General features: G+C 50.4%; 8 protein-coding genes across 8 annotated transcripts; 5 read left to right on the plus strand and 3 right to left on the minus strand.

Moving 5' to 3' along the window:
- Positions 1–201: 201 nt before the first annotated feature.
- Positions 202–1,013, plus strand: Z518_09822 (rpsU-divergently transcribed protein; the record flags this gene model as incomplete). Its single annotated transcript, XM_013412439.1, has 2 exons — positions 202–624; positions 681–1,013. 2 exons carry the CDS (start codon positions 202–204, stop codon positions 1,011–1,013), a joined length of 756 nt encoding a protein of 251 aa, XP_013267893.1.
- Positions 1,014–5,540: 4,527 nt separating this feature from the next.
- On the minus strand, positions 5,541–7,920 carry Z518_09823 (uncharacterized protein; the record flags this gene model as incomplete). Its single annotated transcript, XM_013412440.1, has 3 exons — positions 5,541–6,229; positions 6,274–7,381; positions 7,435–7,920. The coding sequence occupies 3 exons, from the start codon at positions 7,918–7,920 to the stop codon at positions 5,541–5,543; spliced, it is 2,283 nt and encodes a 760-aa protein (XP_013267894.1).
- A 4,668-nt stretch (positions 7,921–12,588) lies between these two features.
- Positions 12,589–13,551, plus strand: Z518_09824 (uncharacterized protein; the record flags this gene model as incomplete). The annotated part of the gene is made up of 1 exon (XM_013412441.1): positions 12,589–13,551. The coding sequence occupies one exon, from the start codon at positions 12,589–12,591 to the stop codon at positions 13,549–13,551; it is 963 nt and encodes a 320-aa protein (XP_013267895.1).
- A 316-nt stretch (positions 13,552–13,867) lies between these two features.
- On the minus strand, positions 13,868–16,605 carry Z518_09825 (uncharacterized protein; the record flags this gene model as incomplete). Its single annotated transcript, XM_013412442.1, has 3 exons — positions 13,868–14,725; positions 14,789–16,325; positions 16,376–16,605. The coding sequence occupies 3 exons, from the start codon at positions 16,603–16,605 to the stop codon at positions 13,868–13,870; spliced, it is 2,625 nt and encodes an 874-aa protein (XP_013267896.1).
- A 768-nt stretch (positions 16,606–17,373) lies between these two features.
- Positions 17,374–18,426, plus strand: Z518_09826 (uncharacterized protein; the record flags this gene model as incomplete). Its single annotated transcript, XM_013412443.1, has 1 exon — positions 17,374–18,426. The coding sequence occupies one exon, from the start codon at positions 17,374–17,376 to the stop codon at positions 18,424–18,426; it is 1,053 nt and encodes a 350-aa protein (XP_013267897.1).
- Positions 18,427–19,145: 719 nt separating this feature from the next.
- Z518_09827 (uncharacterized protein) lies at positions 19,146–20,214 on the plus strand (the record flags this gene model as incomplete). Its single annotated transcript, XM_013412444.1, has 3 exons — positions 19,146–19,172; positions 19,228–19,605; positions 19,660–20,214. 3 exons carry the CDS (start codon positions 19,146–19,148, stop codon positions 20,212–20,214), a joined length of 960 nt encoding a protein of 319 aa, XP_013267898.1.
- A 194-nt stretch (positions 20,215–20,408) lies between these two features.
- On the plus strand, positions 20,409–22,587 carry Z518_09828 (uncharacterized protein; the record flags this gene model as incomplete). The annotated part of the gene is made up of 2 exons (XM_013412445.1): positions 20,409–20,705; positions 20,770–22,587. 2 exons carry the CDS (start codon positions 20,409–20,411, stop codon positions 22,585–22,587), a joined length of 2,115 nt encoding a protein of 704 aa, XP_013267899.1.
- A 302-nt stretch (positions 22,588–22,889) lies between these two features.
- Z518_09829 (uncharacterized protein) lies at positions 22,890–23,618 on the minus strand (the record flags this gene model as incomplete). Its single annotated transcript, XM_013412446.1, has 4 exons — positions 22,890–22,915; positions 22,966–23,177; positions 23,232–23,455; positions 23,523–23,618. The coding sequence occupies 4 exons, from the start codon at positions 23,616–23,618 to the stop codon at positions 22,890–22,892; spliced, it is 558 nt and encodes a 185-aa protein (XP_013267900.1).
- Positions 23,619–26,521: the final 2,903 nt, after the last annotated feature.

Consider the following 26,521-nt stretch of genomic DNA (forward strand, 5'->3'; position numbering starts at 1 on the left):
TGTTGTGCAGCCCCAATCTGCCGGACTACCAGACCATCGTAGATCGTCTACTTTGGCCTCTCTGATCCTCTTTTTCAATGCACATCATATCACTCGCATCGCTTGTTACCCTAACTTCTGCCATCTGGCTGACAAGTCCCCATAAGCACCACCGTTGCAAACTCTGGAACCTTCAAGCAGCAAATCGCGTCACATCCTCGCATGCCCTCCATGGTGGTCCCCAAAGCTTTTCGCTCAGCCTCAGCCGCCAATTGCCGCGTCCAGATCTCTGCCTTACAGCGTAGGCGGTCCTACTTCTCCATTCACCATCCCGATCCTCCTCCATTCCTCGAACCTCAAGATCGAATCCTTTCCGCTGCCATCTCCCACGTGCCGAATCACGGTTTCACAGACGAAGCGCTGGCTTTGGGTGCGAAAGATGCAGGATACCTGGATGTCACCGCCCAGCTCTTCCCCCGTGGGGTGTTTGACCTCATCCATTATCATCTCGTAACGCAAAGACTTGCGCTGAAGAACAATGTACAATTCCCACCCGGTGTCAATCTTGGCTTGGGGGCCAAGGTCAGAACATTGACGATGGCACGGTTGAGAGCAAACGCAGGCATCATACACCAATGGCAAGGGGTACGCTTAACATTGTATTTTCTTGACAAGAGCTACACTAACCATGCTATGTGAAGGCGCTCAGCTATATGTCTCTCCTCGGAAACATTCCAGCTTCGCTGAAAGAACTCAACGCCCTTTCTGACGAAATCTGGTACCTTGCCGGCGATGGTGCTGTCGATTTCTCCTGGTATACGAAACGAGCGTCTCTTGCGGCCGTCTATGCAAGCTCGGAAATGTTCATGACGACCGATACTTCCAGAGATTTTGCCCTGACGGAGGAATTTCTCGATCGCCGACTGAAAGATGTACAAAACGTGGGCAGGACTCTAGGAGGTGTCTCACAGTACATCGGCTTTTGGGCCGGTAACAGCGTCAACTTGGCCAGGTCTTGGGGAATGAAGATATAAAATGTCTCCACCCTATCCTACAAATTGTGGAATACATGATCTCGACAATTTTTCTCGAGAAACCTGCCAGGCCCCAAAAAGCCCCGAGGCTTAGATTGTGTCCGCCAATACACCCAGTATTTCTGGGTATCTTCTCTGAACAACGACGCATGATGCTACCAAAGCAATATGGCTTCCAAACTGGCCCGAAACGGTCGAAATCGAGTCCTAAAAACCGACGCAACATCGGCAGTGGCGTCATGAGCTGACCCCCAAGATGACAATCTCAGAACTTCGATCATGACCGGGCCAAATCAACTGGATATCGCAACAGCACACCCCACATTACGCGAACCGATTGAATCGAGATCGGCATGCTCTTGACCAGATCACAACTACACACGAGCCAGACCAATCTTCGATCCCCAAAACAGAAGATGGATCCAACGTCAGCACCAGGCCCAAGAGGCGAACGAATCCAGGACCCTAGACAAGATCGGCCCGGTGCTGAAATCGAACTCAACGAGGGCGCCTGGCTCGGCTGGTGAGAAAGTCAGAAAGTCAACTTGATGTATAAGAGAGAGAGAGAGATCTCTTTGGGTGGCGAATTGGGTATTCCGCTCATACCGTTTTTACTTAGCTGGCTTTTCTTCCATTTCGTTGCCTAATACGTATATTTTCATGACCTACTTAAATGTATATTCTGGATCTCCAGACCGTTCAGAAGTATCCAGTGAATGTGGTTTTCATTAATCAAGTGTGGAAAATGTTTTGATTGGATGAATTGTTGCGATGGAGAGAATTGGAAATCCTCAAATCGAAAGAGAGGCCCTTCAGTGATTCAGGATAGAGTTGAAAGACCGAAGAAGAGGAGGGGAAGGAGTCTCTGAATCAGATCTCCTCCCACCGCCATATGTCCATAAACACAGTGTAATGATGCGAATTCTATGAAAACCATGGTGTTTCTACAGCTTCAGGTTACTTCCACTTCCGAACAAAGGGATCGTCTGTGTTGGCAGGGGCCGAGAAGACAATTCGTTGACCGCAAGCGCCGCAAAGCCGCGGCTTGCCATCCTCCAATTGAGACAACTTTTGTCAAAGTAGCGCTTGTCTGCACGCAACTTTCATGCCTTCAAAAGGAGAGGATCGCATTTCGGTGTCTTACCGTTAGTTTCCCAATGGTTCTCCTCTACTTCCTCGATGGTTAGCCGTTACGTCGCTAGATGCTTCGCGACTACTTACGCTCGGTTTACACACTAATCTACTGTATCTTCGCTTGCATCTTCGCTTTGTCGCACTCGAATGGGGGTGTCGTACCTTGAGCACGTTGAATCCCAGTCTGAACCGATCTATAGAGACCCATTGCCGATGCTAGAGACCTCGTCGTCATAGATTTGTCGACGTGATAAGTACGGTGTTGCCACCTTGGAATGGGTAGTCGCATCTAGGAATGCATAAATTTTCCAACCAATCAGAGTAAGCCATTTGCGGAGTTGCTTGGTCTGCACTGTATGTTGTCACGGCGTGTATGAGGTCCGTCGGATATGACCACGGGTTGTATTACGGAGAAATGTTTAACAACTTCATTGCACAAAAGGATGAACAGGACAAACATAAACTGGTCTAGCCACAAGCTGTGCGGGTTCCCCAGGGAACGAATTGTTGGCAGTCCACATTGGGACTAGCATAGTCACGTGCATTGCAGCCTTCGTGGCCTTTTTGTAGCTTGTATCTCTCTCAGATAGATTCAATCAATCAATCTCCTCTCGGTCCTATACGAATGTCTGATACAAGAAGTTCCGTCATCTTTGTTCGGGCCATCTTGAGTTCTTACAAGATATAGCTCAAGGAACAAGAAGGGAGTATTCAGGCCAATCAAGGAGGACCAGCTCCATGCATCCATATTGCCAAAGTAGTAACGGGAAGCATGAGAACGGATGGCAAACCTATAAGTTTCTTTGAAGCGACCGCACCGAGAATAAGGCTGCTTCATATCATTGTCCATCAAAGGCATGGATATTGTCACCCCCCCAAAAATCATCGAGGCTAGTCAACAAATGTCCAGGTCGAAGTGTGGAGAAGTCCAAGGATGGCACTCCTCAGTTCTCCTGTAATTCGATAGGTTCGTTTGAACGGCGGCCCAAAGATGACCCAGATGCCTTCTACGAGCAAAAAACAATCATAACGATATCCTTGTTGAAGGTTGAACGCTCGTACCAAAATCTTCCTGTAGCAGAACGAGCAGGCGGCCTCGAAAGTGACTTCTTTTTGGGTCATTGGTCGGTGAAGAGGCTCCTCGAAAGACCTCTTCGAATGTATTACGACGAACTGCGATTGGCTGATCGAAATGCTCGCCTGGCCATAGATTGTGACATAGTATCCTTCAACCTCTCCTCAACTGAGGGGACCACCTTGCGACGGTCGAAGATGACATCCTCTCTGCGAGATCGATCGGTCGAAGCTCTTTATAGGTGCAGAGAGAACTATCGCGGGCACCGAAAAGCATGTCGACGGAGACTGTGGCCTTTGCCCTCGGGTCTATTCCATCCATCAATAGGCAAAGCAAAACTGCGATCATGCCAAACATATCTTCATCTTTGTTCCAGCCTGTGCGAGGTAAACCGTAGCCAGGACGACAGGATGCGAGGAAAGTAGTTGTTGCCGCGTTCCACATTGGAAGCGGTGTTTCTCAATCGATCCGCTCTGGTCATTGACAGAAAGGGACCACTATCACCCAAGGTCGTGATGCGAGGACAGATAGCTTGGAGAGAGGTACGACAGAATTTGCGCTTCCACCTAAAAAGTACAACTCGACTTCCCAGAGTTGAAAAGTGCGCGAATACATGGAGAATCTGTATCCCACCGTCCAGATAAATCGACATCGATCCCTGCCAATTTAGAACCTCGCTGTAAGGTACTGCTAACCGCCTCTGCTGAAAGATTTATGTGGCCTTTCAAAGTGGTTATCATGAGGTTGTCCAAAACCGTCCGACCATGGTTATGGACTTTCAACGTTCGCAAATTTGGGAGCTTTCCACAAAGAAGACTCGGGGCGTTGCTATTCACAGAGTCGTCCATCCAAATAGCTGGACCAGGTTGAATTTGTCGGCCCGGGAAGACACATTCCAACTGAGAAATCTGTTGTCCGTTAGAAGAGTCATCATCATGATGAAGCCATAGCAGAACGGAACATATCGCTACCAAAGTGTGAAAGTATCCGAAGATCTGAGGCTGCTGCTGAGCAAGACGAAATGAATGCACCGAAATAGAATGTTCCTCTGCAGTTTCTTGCCATCAACCTTCCTGCTATCCATCAGTGCTGTGGTGGATTTCCCTGCTTCTACTCTTTTCTCGAGCCTGTTGCAGGATGAGATCCTTGGTTTGGGATGAGATGTTCTTCGACCATCCCTATTGCTCGAAGTGATACGAATGGGATGGCTCGCTATTTCCAGTCAGTCTCGAAAAGCGCATGGATTGGCAACCCATCTTGGGGGTGACTGACTTGTCATCAGATACATATTGCTCCTTCATGATTTTTGCAACTTCCTCGACCTCGTGAGTATAGCATAAAGGCATGACGATATCTTTAAGGTAAGCCATCTCTTGTCACGCAGATTACTAACCGACCAAGGGGGAGTGTTGACTGGAATCCCTGTGGTAGCGCTCCCATATTCGTAAGTGTATCCATCGGGATATCAAGCTATAAAATGGCTTAGCAAGTTCAGACGGAGGGGGGTGGCAGGAAGCACGGGAAGCGTAGGGACGCAGGTGGATCTGAGAGATTAGCAGCGAGCAGGATTTAGTGATAAAAAGCCATCAAACCTGAGGGAGAACGCAGGGAGGCTGAGACAAGGAAAGAAGACAGATGCGGAAGCCAAATGCAAAAATGTGAGAAAGGCTGGGCGATGTATTTAATGGGCGCGAAGACTGGCACCGAGGCCACAGGATCACCGGGGAATCGAATGACACGGAGGCAGAGGGCAGACCCACAGCTATACGAAGAGATGTAGATTTGACTGTCGTTGTTTCAACGTCTCCCGTGACAGCGAGGCTTCACTGGCAGGCTGGCCAGGACTACGACAAAGCTCTACCGGATGTATTTTGCTGCTGTTAGCCCTGCTCAGTCTTGCGAGTGGTGGAAAGCCAGCATCCCTCGGGAATAAACCTGTTCAAGAAGACTTTTTGCTTAGTGCTTTGTATACAAAATTGTCGCGGAGTATCTTTCCAAGCATTGAGAGGACCTCGTCGACTACGCCGCCGATGGTCCCCTCTCGGCTACATAAGCATTGGCTCGGCTCCGCCTCTAGAGGGTTGGGGAGGAGTTGACTCTTGACATCGCTGGTTGTAGCTAACGAGGCCTTCGAATATTAGTAGAAGCGAGACAGATCTCGTTACAACAGATAGTCGATTAATGCTTTTCTATGTAAGACGTCATAATGATACAGGGCTTTAAAGCTCATCTAGCAACGCAAGTGACAAAATTCTTTGAAGCCCGAGTGAGCGATGAGAGAGTCTTTTCTCCAGTAAAAGACTCCCGCATAATCCGTATCAAATCTCCTCTTCCGATTCTTCTAGGTTTCCCCTAGTATCGATCTTGTCCAACTGGTAACTGCCACTTTGCTCACCTTCGTCGCCGAGGTACTTGTCGAAAACCGCCATGCAGTCTTTGAACAGGCGCTCTTTCATTGAATCATCATCGTTCGTCTCCTCGAGATTCGTTAGCTCCCCTTCACTAGAGCTCGATGTATCTTCGTCGTAGTTCCGTTTGTATAAGACGCGCCGAAGGTCCCGTGTGCATTTGACAAAGTCTTTGTCTTCGCGATATGGTTGTTCAAAGTGATTAATTATCGACTCCTTGAATTCCACTGCATCCCCGAACCAAAGCAATTTAGCGTTTGCAACATCTGTGGTCGGCTTTTTTTCAATAACGATATTTACCAGAGGCTTATCTTGAAAGGCGATTTCATCGTTATAGTTCAGTGATGCGACCCAAAGCATAACGGCAAAGAACGACTCCATATCATGCCCCAAAGTTCTTCGAGTAACTGGTTTGTTCCGAAGAAGACTCGGCGCCATGAATGCAGGAGTACCACTTCGAATGCTTCTGCTGGATGCTCTCCCGTCGGCGGTAAAGCATAGATTCCAGTCAATGAGAGTACCGCGCAGTGTCTCGTGGGTAAGGCCGCCAGTAAGTTGAGTCTCCTCCACCGGAACCATGATATTCTCTATTGAAATATCTAAGAATTCATTAGTGCCGTCCATCGTCCACTCGTAAACTTACCACCATGAAGAAAACCATGCTCAGGACGTTTGTAGGCCTCGTAATAAACGATCATAGCGTCGCGGATTGTTCGCATGAGTTCTTTCGGTTGAGCATTGCGCATCGCCTCTTTCAAGGGTTGACAGTACGAGATGATAAGGCGGGTACGTCGTCTGCGCACGTCGGTACATTCATTAAAATTCTTTTTCTGCCCGTTGACTCGGAAATAGAGATCCTTGCCTGTAGCGCCTGGAGATACGCCGGTGGGATCGAATTTTGAAGTGCGCCCAGATACGAAGCTGGATTTGACCACCTTCATGGTTCGATCCATTATTGCCGCGAGTGCGTTCTCACAATTCGGAGGGAACTCGCTGGTCAACACCTCCGTATTGTCGCCTGACGCCTCCACATTGTCACTGCCTTCTGTAATCGAACGGCATGATTCATGAAGCTGTGGAAGGCCTCGTACGTTTGCCTCGACAAGAATGCGGAGAACCTCTTCTTCAGGCGGCGGCGACTGGTGTTCAGGCTTCTCTTCCCAGGCATCCTTCATAACCCACTTATCGTTCGGGGAGTCCGCAGGTTGCACTCGTGTGACCCTGAGATGTCTCCCAAAAACGCAGGGACGGTAGCATAGTAAGCTATCGGTTGCTTCAGCCCACTTTATTCCCGCATACTCAATGAATATCGAACCGTCTTGTCGGTGAGTCGTAACGTGGGGGTCTCGTCCACGATGTTCAGGTTCCGCGATGAAATCCGCCAGAAAATCGGCGAGGAATTGAGTGTGTTGAGGATTCTCCACAAAATCTAGCGGCTCAGAGTACCCGGCACAGCCATGATCAACGTAAGTAATTAAGGCGTACGGTTGTAGGAAAAGAATCCCGTAAAGGTAGCGGCGGAAGGGCTGATGATAGAATATGTTCCAGGCACTTCGCAACCACTGCAGGAATTTTTCAGGGGCCTTTTGCACGGAGCTTTGCGTATGCTCGAAAGTAAGTTCCACATGAGCCCAACTAGTACCCGTTTCGAGATGGAGAAAGAAATCTGGTTGCGAAAGCGGCTCCTTACCTCTTTTGGCTCCAGGCAACGTCTTCGAGAAAGAGCTGGATAAACTAAGGTCATTAAGAACCTACTAACTAGATTAACAGAAGGCCTCCAAAAATATTTTGAACAAAATATAACCTTCTTAGGGAGTGCTTTTTGCAATCGCTGAAAGAACGACGTCTGTTCCCAATTATCGATACCAATTTTCTTAATGTCTTGGATGTTGAGCTGCGGTCGTTCGTCTTTGTGTTTGAAGGGGCCTAGAAAGGTCGAGCGGAACGTATCATGGGGGATGTTCTTTCTCGTGATTCCACGGGCTTCCGCCAAAATCCGTATTTCTATGTCTTCGACATAGACGATATCATCTTCTTGAATCAAACCAGAATGATTGACCATACGCTTGTGAGTCGGTGTCTGTTTATACTGCGTAGGAGTGTTATCACCTTTTGAAAGGGTTCTAGTTGGCGTGCGATCACGCGTGCGCTTCAGCACTTTTTTTGCCCGGCGAGTAAATGTGGCCCTCAGTCTTTTGGTACCACCGCCGAAGGCTTTGTGGACTTCTTTGAAAGCTTTCTCTGCCGCCTGCCGGCGAGGACGCGGTGGGGATCTGGCAGGCGAATTCATCGCCACGGTATGGGAGCGAACTTATAGCGCATAAGTGTGAATAGCGTATCAAAAGCCTCCTTTTGATTGCAGACAAAAAGCCACGTTGAGGAACTGGACAGCAAGTGGGCGAGGTTGTAAGGGCGGATAATCGTGATGATGCTCTTAAGGTGAGAGTTTTCTCCCCCTTGCGCGTCCTAAGTGAATACGGTATCGCGTGCCCGTAGATGCAGCCTTTTCAGTAGTGGAAAGCTTGGCGCCTAGAATTAGTATTTGTTAGAAGTTAACGCAGAAATCCGCAACCACGTTGACATTTGTTGGAGCTTTGGGAATGAAAGCAGAAGCGGTATTGAATAATAGACTGTGCGTTATTGTTCTATCTAGCAAGAGAGCAAGACTGAAGAGGAGGAAGGGTGCAAGTTGCAACATTGCCAAGCCAATTGCATCACGTGATGTTGCCAAGCAACGTATCACGTGATTGACAGCAAGTGCAGCGTTGGTTGGAGTTTTGGGAACGAAAGCAGAAGCGGTATGGAAGACATGTTAGACGATATGGGAGAGAAGATTGATTGATTGTCTATCTCAGAGCACTGACGAATGAGTGGAAAGGTTGAGGGTGCAAGTTGCCTCGGGCGTTACTTCAGGAGTGATGGTGGTCCACAGACTGGATCCGATGGGCGGACGACGAGCTCCCACCTCCATGTGGTGTCCGCTGGGAACTCTCAGAGAAACAGTCGAGCTGTCTTTGAGTGCCAGGAGGAGCTCAACAACGCGGTAATCCTCTCATGGACGACGCGTCGAAGTCCCGAAAATCACCCTCTGCACCTCACGAAACACCCAACATCACAGCCCCAGTACGCGGGAAGGGAGTGGCGCCCCTTTCATGTACGCCCACGACGGAGAACGGACTCGGGTCCTCCGTTTTCCTGCCCGACCGCAGTTTACGGTGTCAGAGTGTGAAGAATACGCGACGAAGAGGCGGAGTCAATAAGAGACACATAACCAACACGACATCACTGCGACCACCCACAGCACAGAACACATCTTCAAGCACATCCATCTCCTCCATCAACGACGCGTCGACACGTCGAAAATCACCCTCCGAGCCTCACGAAACACCCAACATCACAGCCCCAGTACGCGGGAAGAGGGTGGCGCCTCTTTCATGTACGCCCATAGACGGGAGATGGATCTCGGCACTCTATCTTCCTGCCCGACCACAGTTTACGGTATCGGAGATTAAAGAGTACACTACGAAGAGGCGGAGTTGAAGGGGAAGAGATGGTCCACCACACAGAACAATCACACCAGACAGAAAATCACGCTATTACTACCAACACCACCCATAGCTCAGAACAGATCTTCAAGATACGTCACATACTACCACTTGCACAGCTAGCCGACATCTCAGCACCCCATCAATGCGAAGGACGCGGTGGCGACGCGTCCGGTTGCTGATGGTGTCTCGATTGTCGAGAGCGAGCACTGACCCGGGAAACATCAACGACACATCTCAAACACTACAAGTACTTCCAACACGGTCACATCGGCGCTTCATGCAGCGCCCCCCAAACAAGCGACTATTGCAAAGGGCAGCAAACCGCTCAGGCAGCTCAGCGATAGACGTACAGACATACAGAACAAAGAACTGGACGGGGACCGCGGATCAAGTCCAGGCGGTCACGTCTATGGCACTGCAACACACCAGCGCGGACGAGTGATTACTGTCATACAGAAGCAGAGGAGGGCCGGGAAGGGCCTGACAAGTACATAGATACATAAGGACGATGGGTGCAGGTGCGACCGCGTGGAGCAGAAGGGGGAAGCAGTCTGACGGGACAGCTTGACATTTGGAAGCAAGACGGGGGACCATCTGTATTTATAATCGAACTGCTGCATAGCTGCTATAGAGCGGCTGGGACAGTCTATGAATTGAAGAAGAAGAAGAAGACTGGATCCGATGGCGGTGGTCTTTCATCGGATCCAATCCATAAATCATCTCGATATCGAGGCTCGTCCGTTAGCGCCCCGTTACGAGCCACATCGAGTGTGATCAGTAAGAGCTCGTCCTAAGTGGTCCACAGATTGGATCCGATGGAATACCACGACCCATCGGATCCAATCCAGGGACCACGTTGACATCGAGGCTCGTCCGTTAACGCTCGGTTACGAAGCATCTCGAGTGTGACTAGTAGAGCTTGTCTGAGGTTGTCCATAGACTGGATCCGATGGGCGAGTTGGGAGGGCGGCGCCGGGGGGGCACGTGATCTCGGAAAATAGTTAATCCGTCGAGCGCCCCTTGCACGTGGTTCCGGAAAATAGTTAATCCGTTGGAGGTTGAGTGGCCCATAGACTGGATCCGATGGGCGACGAAGGAGGGCGCCCCTTCGAGGGGTTAGCACGTGATCCCGGAAAACAGTTACGTGATAACGCCAAGACATATGCTTATATGTCGCTTATGTAATGCGGTAACGGCAACGGGTTGCGGTAATCCGGAGTTCAAGGTAAAGTCAAACTCAACCCTCGCCCTACACCAAGCGGCGGTGGACAGCGGACCTCACCCAGCTCCGGAGCGACTACACATACTGGAGAAATAAAGCTCGCGCTCATCGACACGGACGCCCAACTTGAAGTTCGAACACAGATAGTCAGGAAGGAATTCCATAAGAGCATGCGGGTGCAGAGACATCATTGGGAAACGTTCTGGGAGGATTCGCAGAATATCTGGTAGGCGAGCCGATACCTCCAACCCGACTCCACCAAGAAATTTGCCAGAATTCCCTCCCTTTGTGCCACCGACGGACGAGCGGTGGAGGATGACGAAAGGCATTGCCCACTGCCAAGGAAAGCGAAAAGGAGAGTGCTCATCATTAGGCAATGGCTGTTACCATCCACCAGCCAGGCCGTGGAGGGTGAAAGAGCGACACTGACCAATATGTAACGTGTGGCACCGGCAAAATCCCACCTATGCTAGTCAGTGATTTGCTCAGAATGACGCTTTCATCTTGCTGGAGCTCAGGACAAAACCATACTATTCAGCCTCTGTCCTCAAGTCAAGGCCCCTCGGCTCAGGATTGGCCTCCTTCCAGGGTATAAGGCCCCTTGTTGCTTTGAATCACTGCCATATTTCATCAAAGACACCTCTTTGCAATTCAGTCGACTGGGAATGTCTGCTTGTGTTTGATGGATAGGTGTTTCCAGGGGTCAGTTTCGAATCCAAGGAATGAGTTGCCCCAGAGGTTCAGAGTCTCACTTCAAATATGGCTTCTTCTGCCCTTTCTCTTCGTTTACTTCTCTTCTCAATCACCAACAAGCACATACCTCTTATTCTTCGCGTTTTCGGGTCTCTTGTCTCAGCTCTTGCGTTCATTAAGCTGGGGGCTCATTGCTTCCATAATGGCACCTGATAAAGCCAAAAGCTTTTCAGAGCCCGGCGCCCACCCACCCGTTCTTGCCTTCAATATTCCTGCTCCTTGTGTGGTTACCAATGATGGACTGCAGACAAAAGGCAAGGCTTCATTGGTCTTTCCACAGGGTGCAAGTCAGAGGCTAAAACACCCAAACGAATGCCCTTATCATGGTCCTCTCCTTCGCCTGCAATTCTCGGACAAGCGAACTCGTGGCCTGGGACCAATGGAAAGGTTCCTGGCCGAAGTCCCTGGCGAGCAACCCGCTGTCACAATGGCGATCTGTCCATCTCCACGGAATACACTTGTCTGACCAAAATTGAGAAGTCCGGTCCTTGTTTCTGAAAGGTGCTTGTCAGATATAGTAAGTTCTTACCTTTATGGTTACACCTTCATCGCTGATTCCCACAGGATACTATGACATGCTCCATGTTGTTAACTTTTTCCTGTTACCTTTTGTCATCTAAAGCCATAAGGGGTGGTATTGCTCGCTTCGATTGTATCGAGCGCATAAAGGCGTTGTTGATTATCTGTCAAAAATAGAAGGGCATCGAATCATGATCATGCTGAAGTGTATCACAGTCGCAAGCGCTGTCCGGTTACGTAGAAAGCCTTCCCCAATACCATGCAATGATATATCTGCTGCCTAGCCTTGGTTAATGGAGCGTACTCGATTTGGTTTTCTCTCATCAGACATCTTCGGCGTCAGATTTCTTCTCTCGCATTATCCAGACGGTGTAGGGAGGACCTTGCCGGAATGATTCCGAAGAATGTCATCACGACCTCAGTGTCATAGCCCGACTTGCCATCCAGCTCTGTATGAGCATGACCACTGACTCAAATATGAATGAATATTCTCCTTGAAAGGTAGATTAATCTGTGTTATGGCGGAGCATTGTGTCGCCTTCGCAATCGACAGCCTTCCCCCTTTAGATCTTCCTCGAAGCAGTTTCTGTCTTCTCAACGTCTCCAAGCTTGGGACAAGTTGGCTAAGATATAAAATAAAATCAATATTGGCGACCACCTACATTGGGACAACGTTAAACATCTTCAATCGAAACAAAGGATTGACAGAGATAGTTCGAGATACAGAGAGACTTCCTTCATTCGATATCTTCTCTCGTTGATGGACTGACCCTTACGCCCTACTGCTTCCGATTGGATCTCTTTCAAGGGCGGGAGTTTTGAATTTTCCGGCTCAAATCCACATTGAAGCCTCATCCGGATCATCTTGCCTAGAACCATTCTCATTCTCCCCTTCCTCAAAGGACGAATACTCAACATGCAAGCCTCCCCATCCAAAGCCCGCGCCCAAGCTCTGGAATCACACTCCTGGTCAGTGGTTCTCTCATGGCTATCGAACCTCTACTACCCCTCGCCCATTCCTTCCTTCGAATGCAATACGACGACCCTCAGAGCATTACAAAGTCTGATGACCGAAAATCTCGCCGTAGAACGAACTCGAGAACTTCTCTACAATGCGCGAATCGAAGAACTTGTCTTGGCCACTCAAAATGGAGAGCAGATTCGTGCTCAACCTCCCGACGGAAGTGATGCAGGATCCCTCCTTTCACTCCTCGAATCCTATCTTCCACCATCATCAAAACGGGCCCTGGACTCTCTCGCGAACTCCGCCGTTCTCCTGGGTTGCCATCTCTCCCCTTCAAGTCCGGCTTCTACTCCTGGAATCCTACAGAATCTTCAGTCTCAAATCCTCGCTCTTCCCAGACAAACATTCAATCTGGAGTCCCAAATCTCAGCCATCGACACTCTCACATCCACTCTGAGTACCGAAATAGCCCAGACCGAACAATGTCTCTCGGGCTGGTCAGCAGACCCCTCCGATCCAGAGACAACTTCACCCCCATCCTCACCGTCTCCAACGAATACTAGGATAGACTACTCGGCCCTTCACGATCAAACACGGCAGCACCAGCGTGAAGCCAATCAACTCATGCTGAAATCTGCCGAGTATAAAGACCGCATCGCAGCGCTGGAGCGCCAAGGGGCCGGCGGCGCCAGCGCTCAAACTATTCAAGGCCCTACGCTCACAGATCTGGCTATTAAGCAGGATCTCGTCGAACGGAAAAAGAAACAGGCCGAGGCCCTGGAGAAGAAGATCCTGGCGTTCCACGGATTACCGCCCGACTTGGAGGTGTCGAGGGCAGAGGTTCTGCGTGCTCAAACGGAGCTGGATGCCTTGAAGAGGCGGAGAGATGAGCTGTTCGAGAAGATGGGCGGATAATTACCTCGGTCGAGAACAGTTCTTCGAACTACTAACCAGGCCATATAATCATGCTGACCCCTTACGAAATCAAGGTAGGAAGTTCAGATGGGATTGAAATGCATCGAAATTCATACATTAAAAAAGTTCATTGGCTAATCATCAACCATGAGAAGTTGATTCGAGACTGAGGGGTCCTCCAGCGCCAGTGCTGGTCCCGGTGCGCTTGCAGAAACGAAGCTCTTCAGTTCCAATAGCCATTGATGACGTTGATGATTAGAAGACCGTCCAAGCAAAGCGGGTGGATACAGGCCAAAGTCTTCTGTCCTTATTCTTTTCAGAGCGGTTTGGGCCATCCCATCGCTTTAGCAATCCCATGAGCGAGTCTCTCATATAATTCCCCGATAGGGTCACACTTTCGCTTTCCCCCCGCATTAACCTTCTCTCCTTCGGCCTTAGCGTTTTGAGCCTGTTTCTCCTCTTCTTCTCGCTTGCGCTTTCGTTCGGCAATGAGCTGGTCACGTGTCTCCTTTGCTTTCAAGTACTTCTCGGTGTGACGCAGTGGTGGACCATCTCTGCTTCGAACAGTTCTATCGTGGATGACTGGAGGTTTGGTGAAGAACAGGACACGACCTTGGTCGTCTTGAGGGTAGCGGTCTCGGATACGTTTCGGAATCGACTCGTTTGCGGCGTCAGAGAGGACAAAGACATCAGCTCCACGATATTCTGGGATGTTGACTGGATATGCCGGATACGCTGGTTGAACAGCTGGTATCTGTACACGGTAGTTTTGGGAGGGAGTCGCTGGAGCATAGCTGGTTTGGTGTGCCGGAGTCAGACTTGGTTGAGGATGCAGTTGTTGATGAGACGTGTAGGGAAGAGGTTGCTGAGGAGCAGGGGTCTGCGCAGGCATGGTAGGGTGAAGCTGCGGAGTTTGTGCTTGCGGATAGGAATTTTGACGACTATACTGAGGAGCGGGGGAGATCGATGGCGCCTGGTATGAGTTGACTTGAGGGGTCATGTTGATAGCAGCGCGCGCTGGTTGAGGTTGTATGGTGGCAGACGCGCTACTGGTTTGTCTGTCTGCGCTTGGACGAAGTTGTTGATTCCCCGTCGCGGTTGAGGGAGGAAGCCGTACTGGGGCAACTGGAGGAGTTGGAGGAGGCGGTGGTGTCGGTTCTGGTGGCGGTGATTGCTGTGAGGTGACGATCAGTAGGCGTCGCAGAACGTAAAAGAAACAACCACAAAAAAACCTTACATTTTCATCACGAGGCTGCTTGTGGATCCCACCGATGATCGGGGGCGCATTTGGATGGCCCCATTGAGGCGAAGGAATCTCATCTGTCTCTTTCATATCATCCTTCAAGAGGTGCTTGAGCGGACTCGGCACTTTCTTGATCTTTCGAGGGTTATCAAAGAGATCCATCTCATAGTCCTTGTCTCGAACCTCATCAGGCAAACAGCTGGCCCATGTTTTGATCTTGTTGAATCGGTGCTTTTCCTCATTGTATCGAGCCTCGCAGACATAGACTTCCTTAGCAGGATCAACATTTCGAGGTCGGCCACGACTGTACCGCGTGAAGAACATAACGAAGCACCGATCAATGACTTCTTCAATCCGATGATCTCGGTACTGACCAGTCTTGACGACTTCATTGGGGAAGAAGTGTTTTTCGTACTGATGCACAGTCTGTTCTGGTCGATAATACCAACAAGCATTGATCCATTTCTGACCGTCAGAATCCTCCCAAGTTCGATAAATTTGTGCCACAATGGGCTTCGTCACATCATTGACATTCTGAATGTGAATCCAGTCACCGACTTTCCAAAGCTCATTCTTGTGAAGAATTCCTGCCGGTAGGGGTCGTCTGCCATCCTCCATGAGATACTCGTCATCCGGCTTGGCCTTCTCGATTTCAGCGAGTTTGAGGGCTTCAGCATGCAATTCGACCGCGTCCCGGTAGATCTCGCTGCCGTCCTCATTGAATGCCTTGGCGTTGTTGAAGAGCAGGTCGAGATCTTTCATGAAATGTTCCAATGACTGGTATTTCTTCCGCTTGGCCTTCTTCTTGATCGTGTCCAGTGCGATTGGGTCCTTGATCTCCAGAAAATAGGCGGGATACTCAGCTTTGTCAGGCAAACGTTCGAAATGGCGGACTTTGAGATTACCAGTCTTGTCTTTGGGCTTGCGAATACCTTTCAAGACCGCCTTGATCCGAGCCTCCATTGGGGTGTCTACCTTTGGAGGTCGTCCACGGCGCTTTCGAACATCCCCGTCATTGAGCTTGTTATCATCATCGTCGTCACGGCCTTTGCGTCCGGAGATGCTGTGTCGACCTCTCCGACCTCTTCTCTTCCGTCGATCATCGTCTGAGTCGTCGGCATCAACATCGTCATCGTCATCGTCGTCCTCTGGATCGTCGTCATTGTCTTCGTCTTCGTCGGAGACAGGATCTGGTTCTGGCGTTGCATATGGAATCTCGCCGAGATCGGGAAAGACAGTCTCTTCTTCTTTGGCCAAGCCTTCTTCAACAAGCTTCTTCAACTCATCTTTGAACACGGCCTGCAACTCAAGCACATCACGGACGGGACCTGAATTTGGGCGATTGTACACCTGGGCGTTGTGGACAATCAAGGCAAAGTCGCGAACGAACTCCGGGATGCCTGTATATTGCTTCCGCTGTATCTTGCCCTTGAGAGTACTGAGAGCCACAGGATCTTTGATGATTTCGTGATAGTCTGGGAGATTTCGTCGGTTCGGAATGCGTCTGAACAATGTAGAAGGATAATGGTCCCTGGCGTGACTGTCAGTCCGGAAAAATCAACGTCATTGAAGTGGACAGACTCATCGTTCTTGAGTTTGATCTTGAAATTGGTCAAGACCTCGGTGATGTTTTTGAGGGCCTTGTATTGTTCATTCGACACTGCCCGCTCTTCTCCCGCTGTCTCCTCTGCTATATCGGCATCGTTGTCTGTTTTGTCTTCGCCAGCATCTTCTTCCTTGACTTCGACGTCCATCTTGACGGACTCGTTTGCCTCTGGCGCGATTGTCTCTGCGGGTTTGGGGTCCGCCATCCCTAGTCTTTCTGGCTACCGCGACTTAGTGTTGAGCGATGCGAATTGGTAACATGGGACGAGGTGATGCGTGGCGTAGATGTGAGAACGGTAGTATATCAATGCGATGCATGGCGAGTTGCAGAGTCGCAACGCAGTGACCTTCAATTCGAACCGCGCCGCAGCATCGCAGGGAAAGTCTTGGCGAGGCTCTGCCCGTGAAAAGTGAAAAGTTTGAGAAAGCTGCTCTCACTTCATATATTTTCCATCTTGCTTTCCTACATTCATTGTTCAACATCGGTGGTTGCTGGAGTGGAGACGCGTTGCACGTCTACAAATCTATGAATCGCGGAGAAACAGGCCTTGCTGAAAGAACGCGCAAAAAGCTGGCCCAAACACCTACTCGCCTCGCATCTTCAGTTGCCGCGGCCCTGGCCAATCTAGACCCCATCTAGCCGAACGCCTCTTTATGTAAGAAGGATGATTTCATTCACCATTCCTCATTCCTGTGCATGATGTAGCAAGCGGAGGTTCGCCAGGACAACCGAGAATTGCGATTGATTCTATTCAATAAGTTAAACAAGACTGCGCCAGATCTCTCATCCAAAACTGGTCTCGTCTTCCTTCAGTTCTTCCAGTCTGTGCTACACAGTTCTGTGTGGCAAGCTGATTCAAATCAACTCGTTTGTCAACATCAAGTAAATATATCATTTCTGCTTGAAGATCCTCACGATTCTGCCACAAATCCATCGCTCAGCAAATTCGTGAGCAATAGAGACGACCGGCAAGATGAGGATTCGGATCAGAGGACCTTCTGGCACATCGTCAACTGCAACTCTTGATGATACGGCAACCGTCGAAACTCTCCGCAAGACAATTGCCACAGAAACGTCGCTATCATCTTTTGATGTGAAATTCGGATATCCGCCCAAGTCTTTGAACCTCGACCAATTCCCACCCTCCAAGCCTCTTTCGGAATTAGATGTAAAACTCAACGGAGAACAGCTGATTATCAATAATGTCGAAACAGCTGCCCAGAAGGGACCAACTCAACAGACTTCGCCGGGCCCAACAAATATAGCAGGACATTCAGGGGATAAGAATACTTCCTCTACCACATCCTCGTCAAAGCCCGCCGTGAAATCCGAGCGGACATCAGCAGCACCGTTATCATTGTCCCGGAAGGAAAATATAGAGATGGCCGATCCACCTGAGATATTTCTTCCCAATCTAGGAGGTAGTTTAGTCCTCCGCATCATGCCAGATGACAACTCGTGCCTCTTCCGAGCCGTCGCTAGCGCGGTCATGTCGGACATGGATACCATGACTGAATTGAGATCCATCGTCGCCCAGACCATCCAAGGAAATCCGCAAAAATACACAAGAGCGATTCTTGACAACAAGGATCCAGATGCATATTGTCGATGGATTCAGACCGAAGACGCCTGGGGCGGTCAAATCGAGCTGGATATCCTCAGTCAGCAGTTTGATATCGAGATTTGCAGTATTGATGTACAGAGTCTCCGAGTCGACAGATACAACGAAGGTGCACCACGACGCTGTTTCATTGTATATTCTGGGATTCACTACGACACCATTGCCTTGAGTTTATTTGGTACGGCGCCGGAAGACGATGTCAAGCAATTTGAACAACCATTGTCCGACGAAGTCCTTCCCCAGGCCGTGGCTTTATGTCGGAAGCTCCAAGCAAGACATTACTACACCGACACCGCTGGGTTCAAGCTAAAGTGTGGAGATTGCGGCGCGACTTGTATTGGAGAGGCTGGAGCCACACAACATGCACAACAGACTGGGCATTATAATTTCGGGGAAGCCTCATAAGATCGTTCTCCTGGGATCTCCGGGAGTAAACTCCGCATGTCAGGATATTGCTTATCTGATCCACGGAAGAAACTTTGGTAGTTTGATGATCTGGGTCCACAATGGTGGAGGGTGTTCATGTTCACGCATTCTAACAGCATGATGAGTGGAAGTACATACCCACGGTATTCAAAGGAATGTGGTCTTGGGTCCTTCTGATGAAGAATCATACCGTCCTGATGAAACGGCAAAGTACTTCCGCTGAAATCCCTCCGCCAGAGTCGAATCGCCTTGCCAAGTTTCCCTCTTCAATTTCAACATAGAGTTCCTTCATCCAAAGGATTCAAGTCAAGTCGCCAAATTTATGCAGACATTCTTGACTGATCCCTAAGACATAATTACATTGGGGAGGCAAAATATCTCTATCATCCCTGGCTATATCCAGATCAAGACCGGCCACTCAGACTCAGTTTGCCAAATCCGATTCTCTGTTCGTTTTCTAGCGTGGTTTCTGGTGAGTTTCTGACTCGTTCGAATTGACGTTTTCATTTTTTTGCGGGGGAAGTTTGCAGTGACCTTGGGAATCAGTCTCCCTCGAACCCACCAAGTAAGTAACCGAGGTCGAAGAGAGAGAGCGGAAAAAGTGGTCCCGTTCCCGTTCTTCGTACACAGATGCTGCCCCATATGCTTCCTCAGATCACGTCGAAATAGCGTTTCAGGTTGACAACACAACGTTCAAAATGAGTTACGCACAGTCATGGCTCGATGTAAGTACGAATATGGTGCATCGTCCGGTGCCTTCAGCATTAACCGGACGATCAGTTAGAGAAGGCTATGGGCGGCTGCGTGGTCATGGGCGGTACCGCTGAAGAGATCAGAGGCCAATATGACCGGCTAGTTGCGGCTCTACTTCCTCAGCTCCCTCCGCCATCAGACGCAGTGGAAAGCAAAGACGGTAAAGTCGACGGCATCAAGTATCGCTTGTACACTCCCAAAGAGGCTTCCAAGCAAGGCCTGCTGCCTGTTGCCATCTGGACGCATGGAGGAGGTTTCATGACTGGTGATCTTAACTCCGACGACTTTCTTTGCAGAGTCATCGCCGAGCATGTCCCATCCATCATTGTGAATGTCGACTACCGACTTAGCCCTGAGCACAAGGTCCCAACGCAGCTTGAGGACACGTTGACCGTGTACAGATGGGTGAGATTTGCCCTGAGGTCTGCCATTCCGTACCGAAGTGCTGATTGAGAATAGGCACGCCAAAACGCGACCTCACTCGGAGGAGACCCGAACAAGTTTTACAGCATCGGAGGTTCTGCAGGTGGTGCTTTGGCTCTACAAGTAGCCAATCGCATGGTCAAGGATCCGTCGAAGCGGGATGGAATTAAAGGCGTGGCCGCGATCGTTCCGCTCACGCTTCACTGGGACCACGTACCTGCAGAGTATCAGTCCATCTTCAAGGCCTATGACGAGAACAAGGAAGGTGTCCCCATCATTGACAAGAACTCAATGAAGATCTATTATGAGCACGCCGGCGTCGATCCTAAAGACAGCGACACCTTCACCGCTCTGGCCACGGACAACCACAAGAACTACCCACCAGTTTACTTCGTCAGTTGCGAGAAGGATCCCTTAAGGGATGACGCTTACGTGATGGAGGCAGCTTTGAAGAAGGCTGGTGTACCCACCAAGCATGATCATTACAAAGGAATGCCACATTACTTTTGGATCTTCCCTTCCCTACCAGAAGGCCAGCAGTTTGTTGGCAATTTGATTGGCGGCATTAGGTGGTTGATCTCCCAGATGTAGACAGATTGGCTCTTTTGCCTGTCAAACTCCTTCCAAACGAAGAGAAGAAGCTGGGGAATGAAATGATTCAAGTAAATAACTGCCTGTGCTCACCATCTGAAATGGTGACAAGGGCTTGCCCCGTATTCTCCGATGTGTCAATTCTTTTCTCCGCGCCGCGTGTCCTTTCACGTCCTCACTCACTCGTTTAACCTATGGCGAGGCCATACTTCAACAACCTCGATGGCCTCACCACTCCGGGACTCGACAGCCCCATCAGTCCTAGCGGAGATGGCCTCCCATCGAAGAGAACCAACGCCCTCAGCACCAAACTCACGAGTGTCCTATCCTCTTCCTACGCTGACTACGAGATCCGCGATGCCCTTCGACTCCTCGACGAGCGAGGCGTGCAGAATGACGAGGAAACGAGAAGGAATTTGAAGGCAAATGCACAAAAAGAAGTTATGGACTGCAATGCAAAGATCGTGGATGATTTCGGTCAAGTTGCGGAAGTACGCACCCCCATCTACAATATACAGAGGATGTTACTACTCACACGCACCGCTCATCCTCCAGCAACTCAAGCGAGTCGGCGCGATGATCGCGACCCTCAATCAGACCTGCGCATCGATGCGTCAGCACATCGTCGCTGCGAAACAGGAATCCAGCTCTGTCCTCGAAGAAGCCGCGACGTCGATTGGCCACAAACGAGAAATTGAAATGAAACAACAGCTCCTCGACGCCTTCACCACCCACTTCATCATCTCTACACCCGACTTAAACATTCTCACAAGCTCCGCGGAGCCCCTGGACGAGCGGTTTTTCACAGTTCTCGCTCGAGTCAAGCAGATACACCGCGACTGCGAGATTCTACTAGGTTACGAGAACCAGCAGCTAGGGTTGGAACTAATGGAGCAAACGACCCGGAATCTCGATGCAGGATTTAAGAAACTCTACACATGGATTCAGCGAGAATTTAAAGGCTTGGACCTTGAAGATCCGCACATGAGTGGTTCTATTCGGCGGGCTTTGCGAGTCCTGAGTGAACGACCTGCTCTTTTTCAAAACTGTTTGGATTTCTTCGCAGAAGCAAGGCAATCTACATTGTCTGACGCATTCCACGTAGCACTTACAGGTTCCACAGGAGCAGCGAAAGCGATTGAATTCTCCACGCATGAGCCGCTGCGGTACGTCGGCGACATGCTGGCGTGGGTACATTCTGCGGCGGTGTCAGAGAAAGAAGCACTCGAAGGCCTCTTTGTATCAGACGCCGACGAGATTTCTAGAGGCCTTTCAGTAGGTAGAACGAGCGAACCGTGGGCGCGCATCAGCGAGCGACGAGTAAGCGTCTCATCGGCATCCGATCCTGAGCAGGAACCTGTCTTCGACGGTGTCAAGGCTCTTTCGGACCTGGTATCTCGCAGCCTCGCAACCGTCTGCCAGACACTTCAGTCCCGAATCGACATCTCCGTCCGCAACAGCGGTGACCCGGTGCTCATGTTCAAGACATTCAACCTCTTGGACTTCTACTGGGGTATTTTCAGTAAACTGCTCGGCACGGAATCCTCGCTCAGCAAATTGATCCAGAGTCTGCAGTCCTGGACGCTGTCACAATTCGAAGCCACAATGGAAGAAGAGACAGCAGCTGCGACCGCCGACACCACGCCGTCCACAGATCTCAGCCCGCCCGTGTTCCTCGCGACGGCGTTGACACAGTTTGCAGAGATATCGCGTGCAAGAGGCCCGCAGATGAGCGAGGCTGAGCTGGAGCGCCTCTTTACCGCGATCCTCGGCGGAATCGTGACCGCATGCGCCGGGGCCGCGATGCAGATCCCGGATGCGTGGCGGAGCAATATCTACCGGATGAACTACATGACGGCCCTTCGGGCCACGCTCGCTTCTCTATCATCCCAGGTGCCTGCCGCGCAGATCCCTCTGGATAAAGCAGTGCAGGAGATGCAGGTGCTCCGGGATCAACTGGTCGAAGACCTGAGCTCAACCTTGCTCGAGGACTCTGGTGTGCGGGAGTTGATGCAAGAGCTCGACACGCGGCGGCGTCACAAAGCCCCGGCCTGTCGAGCGTGGTTGATGGCCAACCTGGACGAGGCGGCACAGCGGCTGGACGATTTCCTATCCTCCGCGCTGATGGATGCGCAAGAGAATTTGAAGAACCTTCTCGACCGGACGTTAGCCCAGGATGTCATCTCCGAGGCTGTGGAGAGATTTTGCTCCGAGTTCGATGAGTTGGAGAGCATGTTGGAAATGGTGGAGGCCAAATCTGCAATGTCAGAAGGAGAGGATGAGAACCAGCATGAGGATGTCAATATTCAGCTTGGGTCGTTAAGGGAATTGTATCCCCGTACTGGTGCCGAAGTGAGGGCTTTACTGAGCTAGAAAGTAAATACCCAAGAATCTCCCAAGTCACGCAAGTCAAAGGATAACAAATCCTCACGATGAAACATGTGCTAGTCATGCAGATATAAAATCACAGACAAAAATGAGAATCAGTAGCCTGTTCGACGAGAAAGCTATGTTCCGGTTTCAGCGTATTAAGTTTTGGCCCGCAAATCTAAGCAAGTTCGATGTGATAGCAGCTAATCGGTACATTGATATGATTGGTTTTTCTTCTTTTGCTTTTCGGCGGCTAAGCAGCCATGAATCCTTTGGTATGGTAACTCAGGATAGAAAGGCATGCCTTACAACATGGCCTCGGCCGCAGAGACTGTTCGGTGTTAGATTGGTCTCATTATGGAGTAACAGAGGGTTACTCACTGGTGACACCAGTGTTGTCAGGCTCGACAGCAACCTTGACAACCTTTCCGTCCTCGGTCGCGACAGCGTAACGCTTGCTCCGGTTGTTGCCCAAGATCTTTGCAGCATCGAACTCAACATCCCAAGCTCGAGTGAAGTCGCCGGCAGGGTCAGCGAGGAATCGGATGCCACTGCTCTTGGACTCGTCCAAGTTCTTTCCCCAGGCCTTCATGCTGGACAGGTGTAAGAGTGATGATTGGCTGAATGGTGGGGAGGGGCGCTCTTACACGAATGCATCGTTGACAGAGACGACAAAGACCTTTCCAGCACTCTTGAGCTTGTCACTGGCAATGTAGCCTGGGACGTGGGTATCGGAACAGGCGGGAGAGAATGCGGCCGGGACACCAATGACGAGACCTTTGCCGGAGCTAAGCTCTTTGGAAAGGTTGACCTTGTTGCCTGGTGAATCCTCAAAGAGGTCGATGTTAGGGATGGAATCGCCTTGTTTGACCTGTAATAGAGTGAGTTAGAATCATTATAACACACGACGTGCGTGATGAGAAAGATGAGGGGTGTACCATGATTGCAGCTGTTGAAGAGAACGATTTGACGAATGGAGTGGATGGTGAGAGACGAGCTGAGGTGACAGAGCGTAAGATGGATCGAGAGAACATTTGGATGTACGGAGGATTTTATTGCGAGCCAAAATTTGAAATTCAGATGCAGATGCAGATGCAGGCAAAGTCACAACTTGGTAAGGGTTCGGAACTATTTTAACTCATCAGCAAATAACATCATTGCGGGGGAGCTTTTTTCTCCCCTCGCAAGCAGCGACATACATTACCACACACCGGCTCCCCCCAATTCAAGAACCATGACAGTCATTGTATTATCATGTGCTCGTACCCTGCCCTACCGTCATCCTTCCGATCGTTTCACCAACGCAAAATCAAGTCCTTCCAGCCCACGACGGTCCCCCGACAGAACAGTTTCGTCCCTTTCTGCTGGGGCGCTAGCCGGTGGAAAGAAAAAAAGATTTGGAATGGACAGCGCTCTGCTGCTCTACTCCAACTCCGTTGGGTGATGGTCTGCTCGCCTTTAACAGATCACAACGGCAAGCGTCGAGCTTGCAACAAACTGCAAGCCAACCTTGCATCCTTCTCGAAGGAGCAGAATCACAGCTTCGATATTTCCATTCCAAGACACTGGTTGGCATTGTCACTTCCTCATTCATTACCGCTTCCACCAGATTCCGAGTTGAACACCTGGCCTAGGCACCTCGACAACTGTTTGCAGTTGCCCATTTCTCGAGTATCCGACCTAGCTCTATCGTACTTGAGGCCAAGAGCCTTTTCTTTTCTTTTCTTTTTTTTTTTCCCACCCAGCTTCTGCTGGGCAACCTGTCACAATTGTGCTCTCCGCCAAGTAGAGCCGACACGACCATGCATTACAAGAGGTGGTTCAGAATGTGTCGGACTCTCCGACCATCAAGCTGTCATACTCAGTACTTATCAGGACACAGAAGGTCCGCGAGATGTATCTCGAGATGATCTCCCTCACCCGTGAGGACAAAACTTGAGGTGTTTTGTCCGAAAGTTTTATCCTCCATTAGTTAGAAGGCTAGCAGCGCCACAATTTCATTTTGACGAGTCGTTAGTACGGATCCAGCATGGCTTGGTCCCCCAATCCGGATTTGAGGCTTTTGTTATCCTTGAGCCGATCCGTGTTGTCGGAAGCGAGCGGTCTCGAAAAGCATGGTTTCTTGTTGACCTTGGGGATGCTGAACGTGCTAGCGTCTAGGACGTTTTGATGCAGAACACGGTAGAGACAAGTACCAGGAGAATGGGTCGACAACTGGCTTTGACAGCGAACAGCTCTTATAGCCCCTGCGCCCGGTGGAAGTAGGTTGAAAGCCATTCAGCTTATCGAAGTTGAACGAACACTGAACGGAATGCTATTATCCACGCAAAAAGCAGGCCATCATTGCATAACGGAGCTAACATGTTTGACGAGGTCACTTTGGTGGACGATTGACATCGGTAGATACAACATACATCAGCGATATCCAACAAGACAACGGTGTCTCGACAGAGTATCTCATTGCTCCGGCTCAAAAAGGCCGATTGAGAGCACGTATTCTACACTAGGTATTCCGAGGAACAATAGCAGTTAACGGATCAGGTTGTGTGCAACGAATCAGTGAGAGCTGCCAGAAGTCACACAAACCCCCAGGGGATCCGTCACTCATTCCCTTGGGCAACTGGTCAATCGTCGGTCAATTTTCCCCTTATGGACCTTGATCGCCCAAACCAACCAGTTGCATTTTCTCTTGGCCACTCATCATTGCAAGCTATACTCAGAGCAGAAAGTCGTAATGTGAGGGTGGAAGATCGCTTGCGAGGACAGTACAGTAATACTGTAGATCGATATGGGTGTGCAGCAAGGACCAGACACTGAAACTACTCTGTCTCTGAACGGCCGTGCCGGCAATTGCTGCCGTTACCTGATTCTTCTGATTCAAGCACCTTACTGCTGTTCTGAGAGTTTCTATCGCCAAATCGGTGCGAGAGGGGACGCCGCTCTCGTCATCTCCACAACCGGATCAAGGGGCCTCTTAGCGAATATGCTGGGGCAGGGGTCCGGGCGACGGCGCATTAAAAAAGCAAACCAGATCAAAGATTTTCAATGGGGAAAGCGTCAAAGGAACAGTCCAGTGGTTAGTCGGACTGCGGGACTGAGGAGGTTAAGGCCCGTAGTCCCATCGAGTTTGCCCCCCGATCAGATCAACCCTCATCCGACTGCCCTTGTGGACGAGCCTCCCCAGTTAGTCGCCCAGTTAGCGTGATGCCCCAGTGTGCCTTAGCCGAGTCTTTCCTCGTTGTCCGTCTGGTAACTCGCGGTTGCTTTCGCTGCAGCTACGGCCCCCTCTGGCTCTCCTCTCCCTATCCCCTCATTGCCAATGGCCTGGCTTCGGAATGCCCCATTGCCCGCCATACGCCTCACGCCGCCAACCCGAAGGGTCAGCTTTTCTAATCCCAATCCCAATGATGATTCCCAAAGCGAACCACACCAGGCGAGCTAGCTCGTCTCAAGCAGGCATGCTCCTGGACAAAAAAACCAACCCAGCGCTTCGCTGCCCTGCAGTCGAACTGGCTCTTGAGGCAATCTGTGGTTCCTGCCGGCGCCGACGCGGCAAAGCTACAGAACCCGAAACTCTGGCGGCGCTGCCCTCCGCCTCAGCCAGATATGCTCTACCTTTGCCTCTGGCTTCTCTTGTGTTGTCGTTGTCACTGTCTTTCTAACCGGCCACGCTTCGCGGACTTGACGGTTTGACCTGATTTTTCGACGGTCTCTCGCACACACAGATTCTCAGAGTTCTCCAGCAAGCCCCTCCCCTGTTCCCTAGCTCTCGCTCCAAGGGTTTAACGAGCCGACAACGGAAAGATCAATCCCTCATCTATCAACCCGCAACCCACGCATGCCTCTTTCAACGATCTTTCGGCGAACCGTGCATCTGTCTGCTCTCTACTTCTGCACACCCGTCCCTTTCTATATCCATCTAACCAAACCTATCCTT

The sequence above is a fragment of the Rhinocladiella mackenziei genome, assembly GCF_000835555.1.
Source record: "Rhinocladiella mackenziei CBS 650.93 unplaced genomic scaffold supercont1.8, whole genome shotgun sequence".
NCBI lineage: Eukaryota > Fungi > Ascomycota > Eurotiomycetes > Chaetothyriales > Herpotrichiellaceae > Rhinocladiella > Rhinocladiella mackenziei.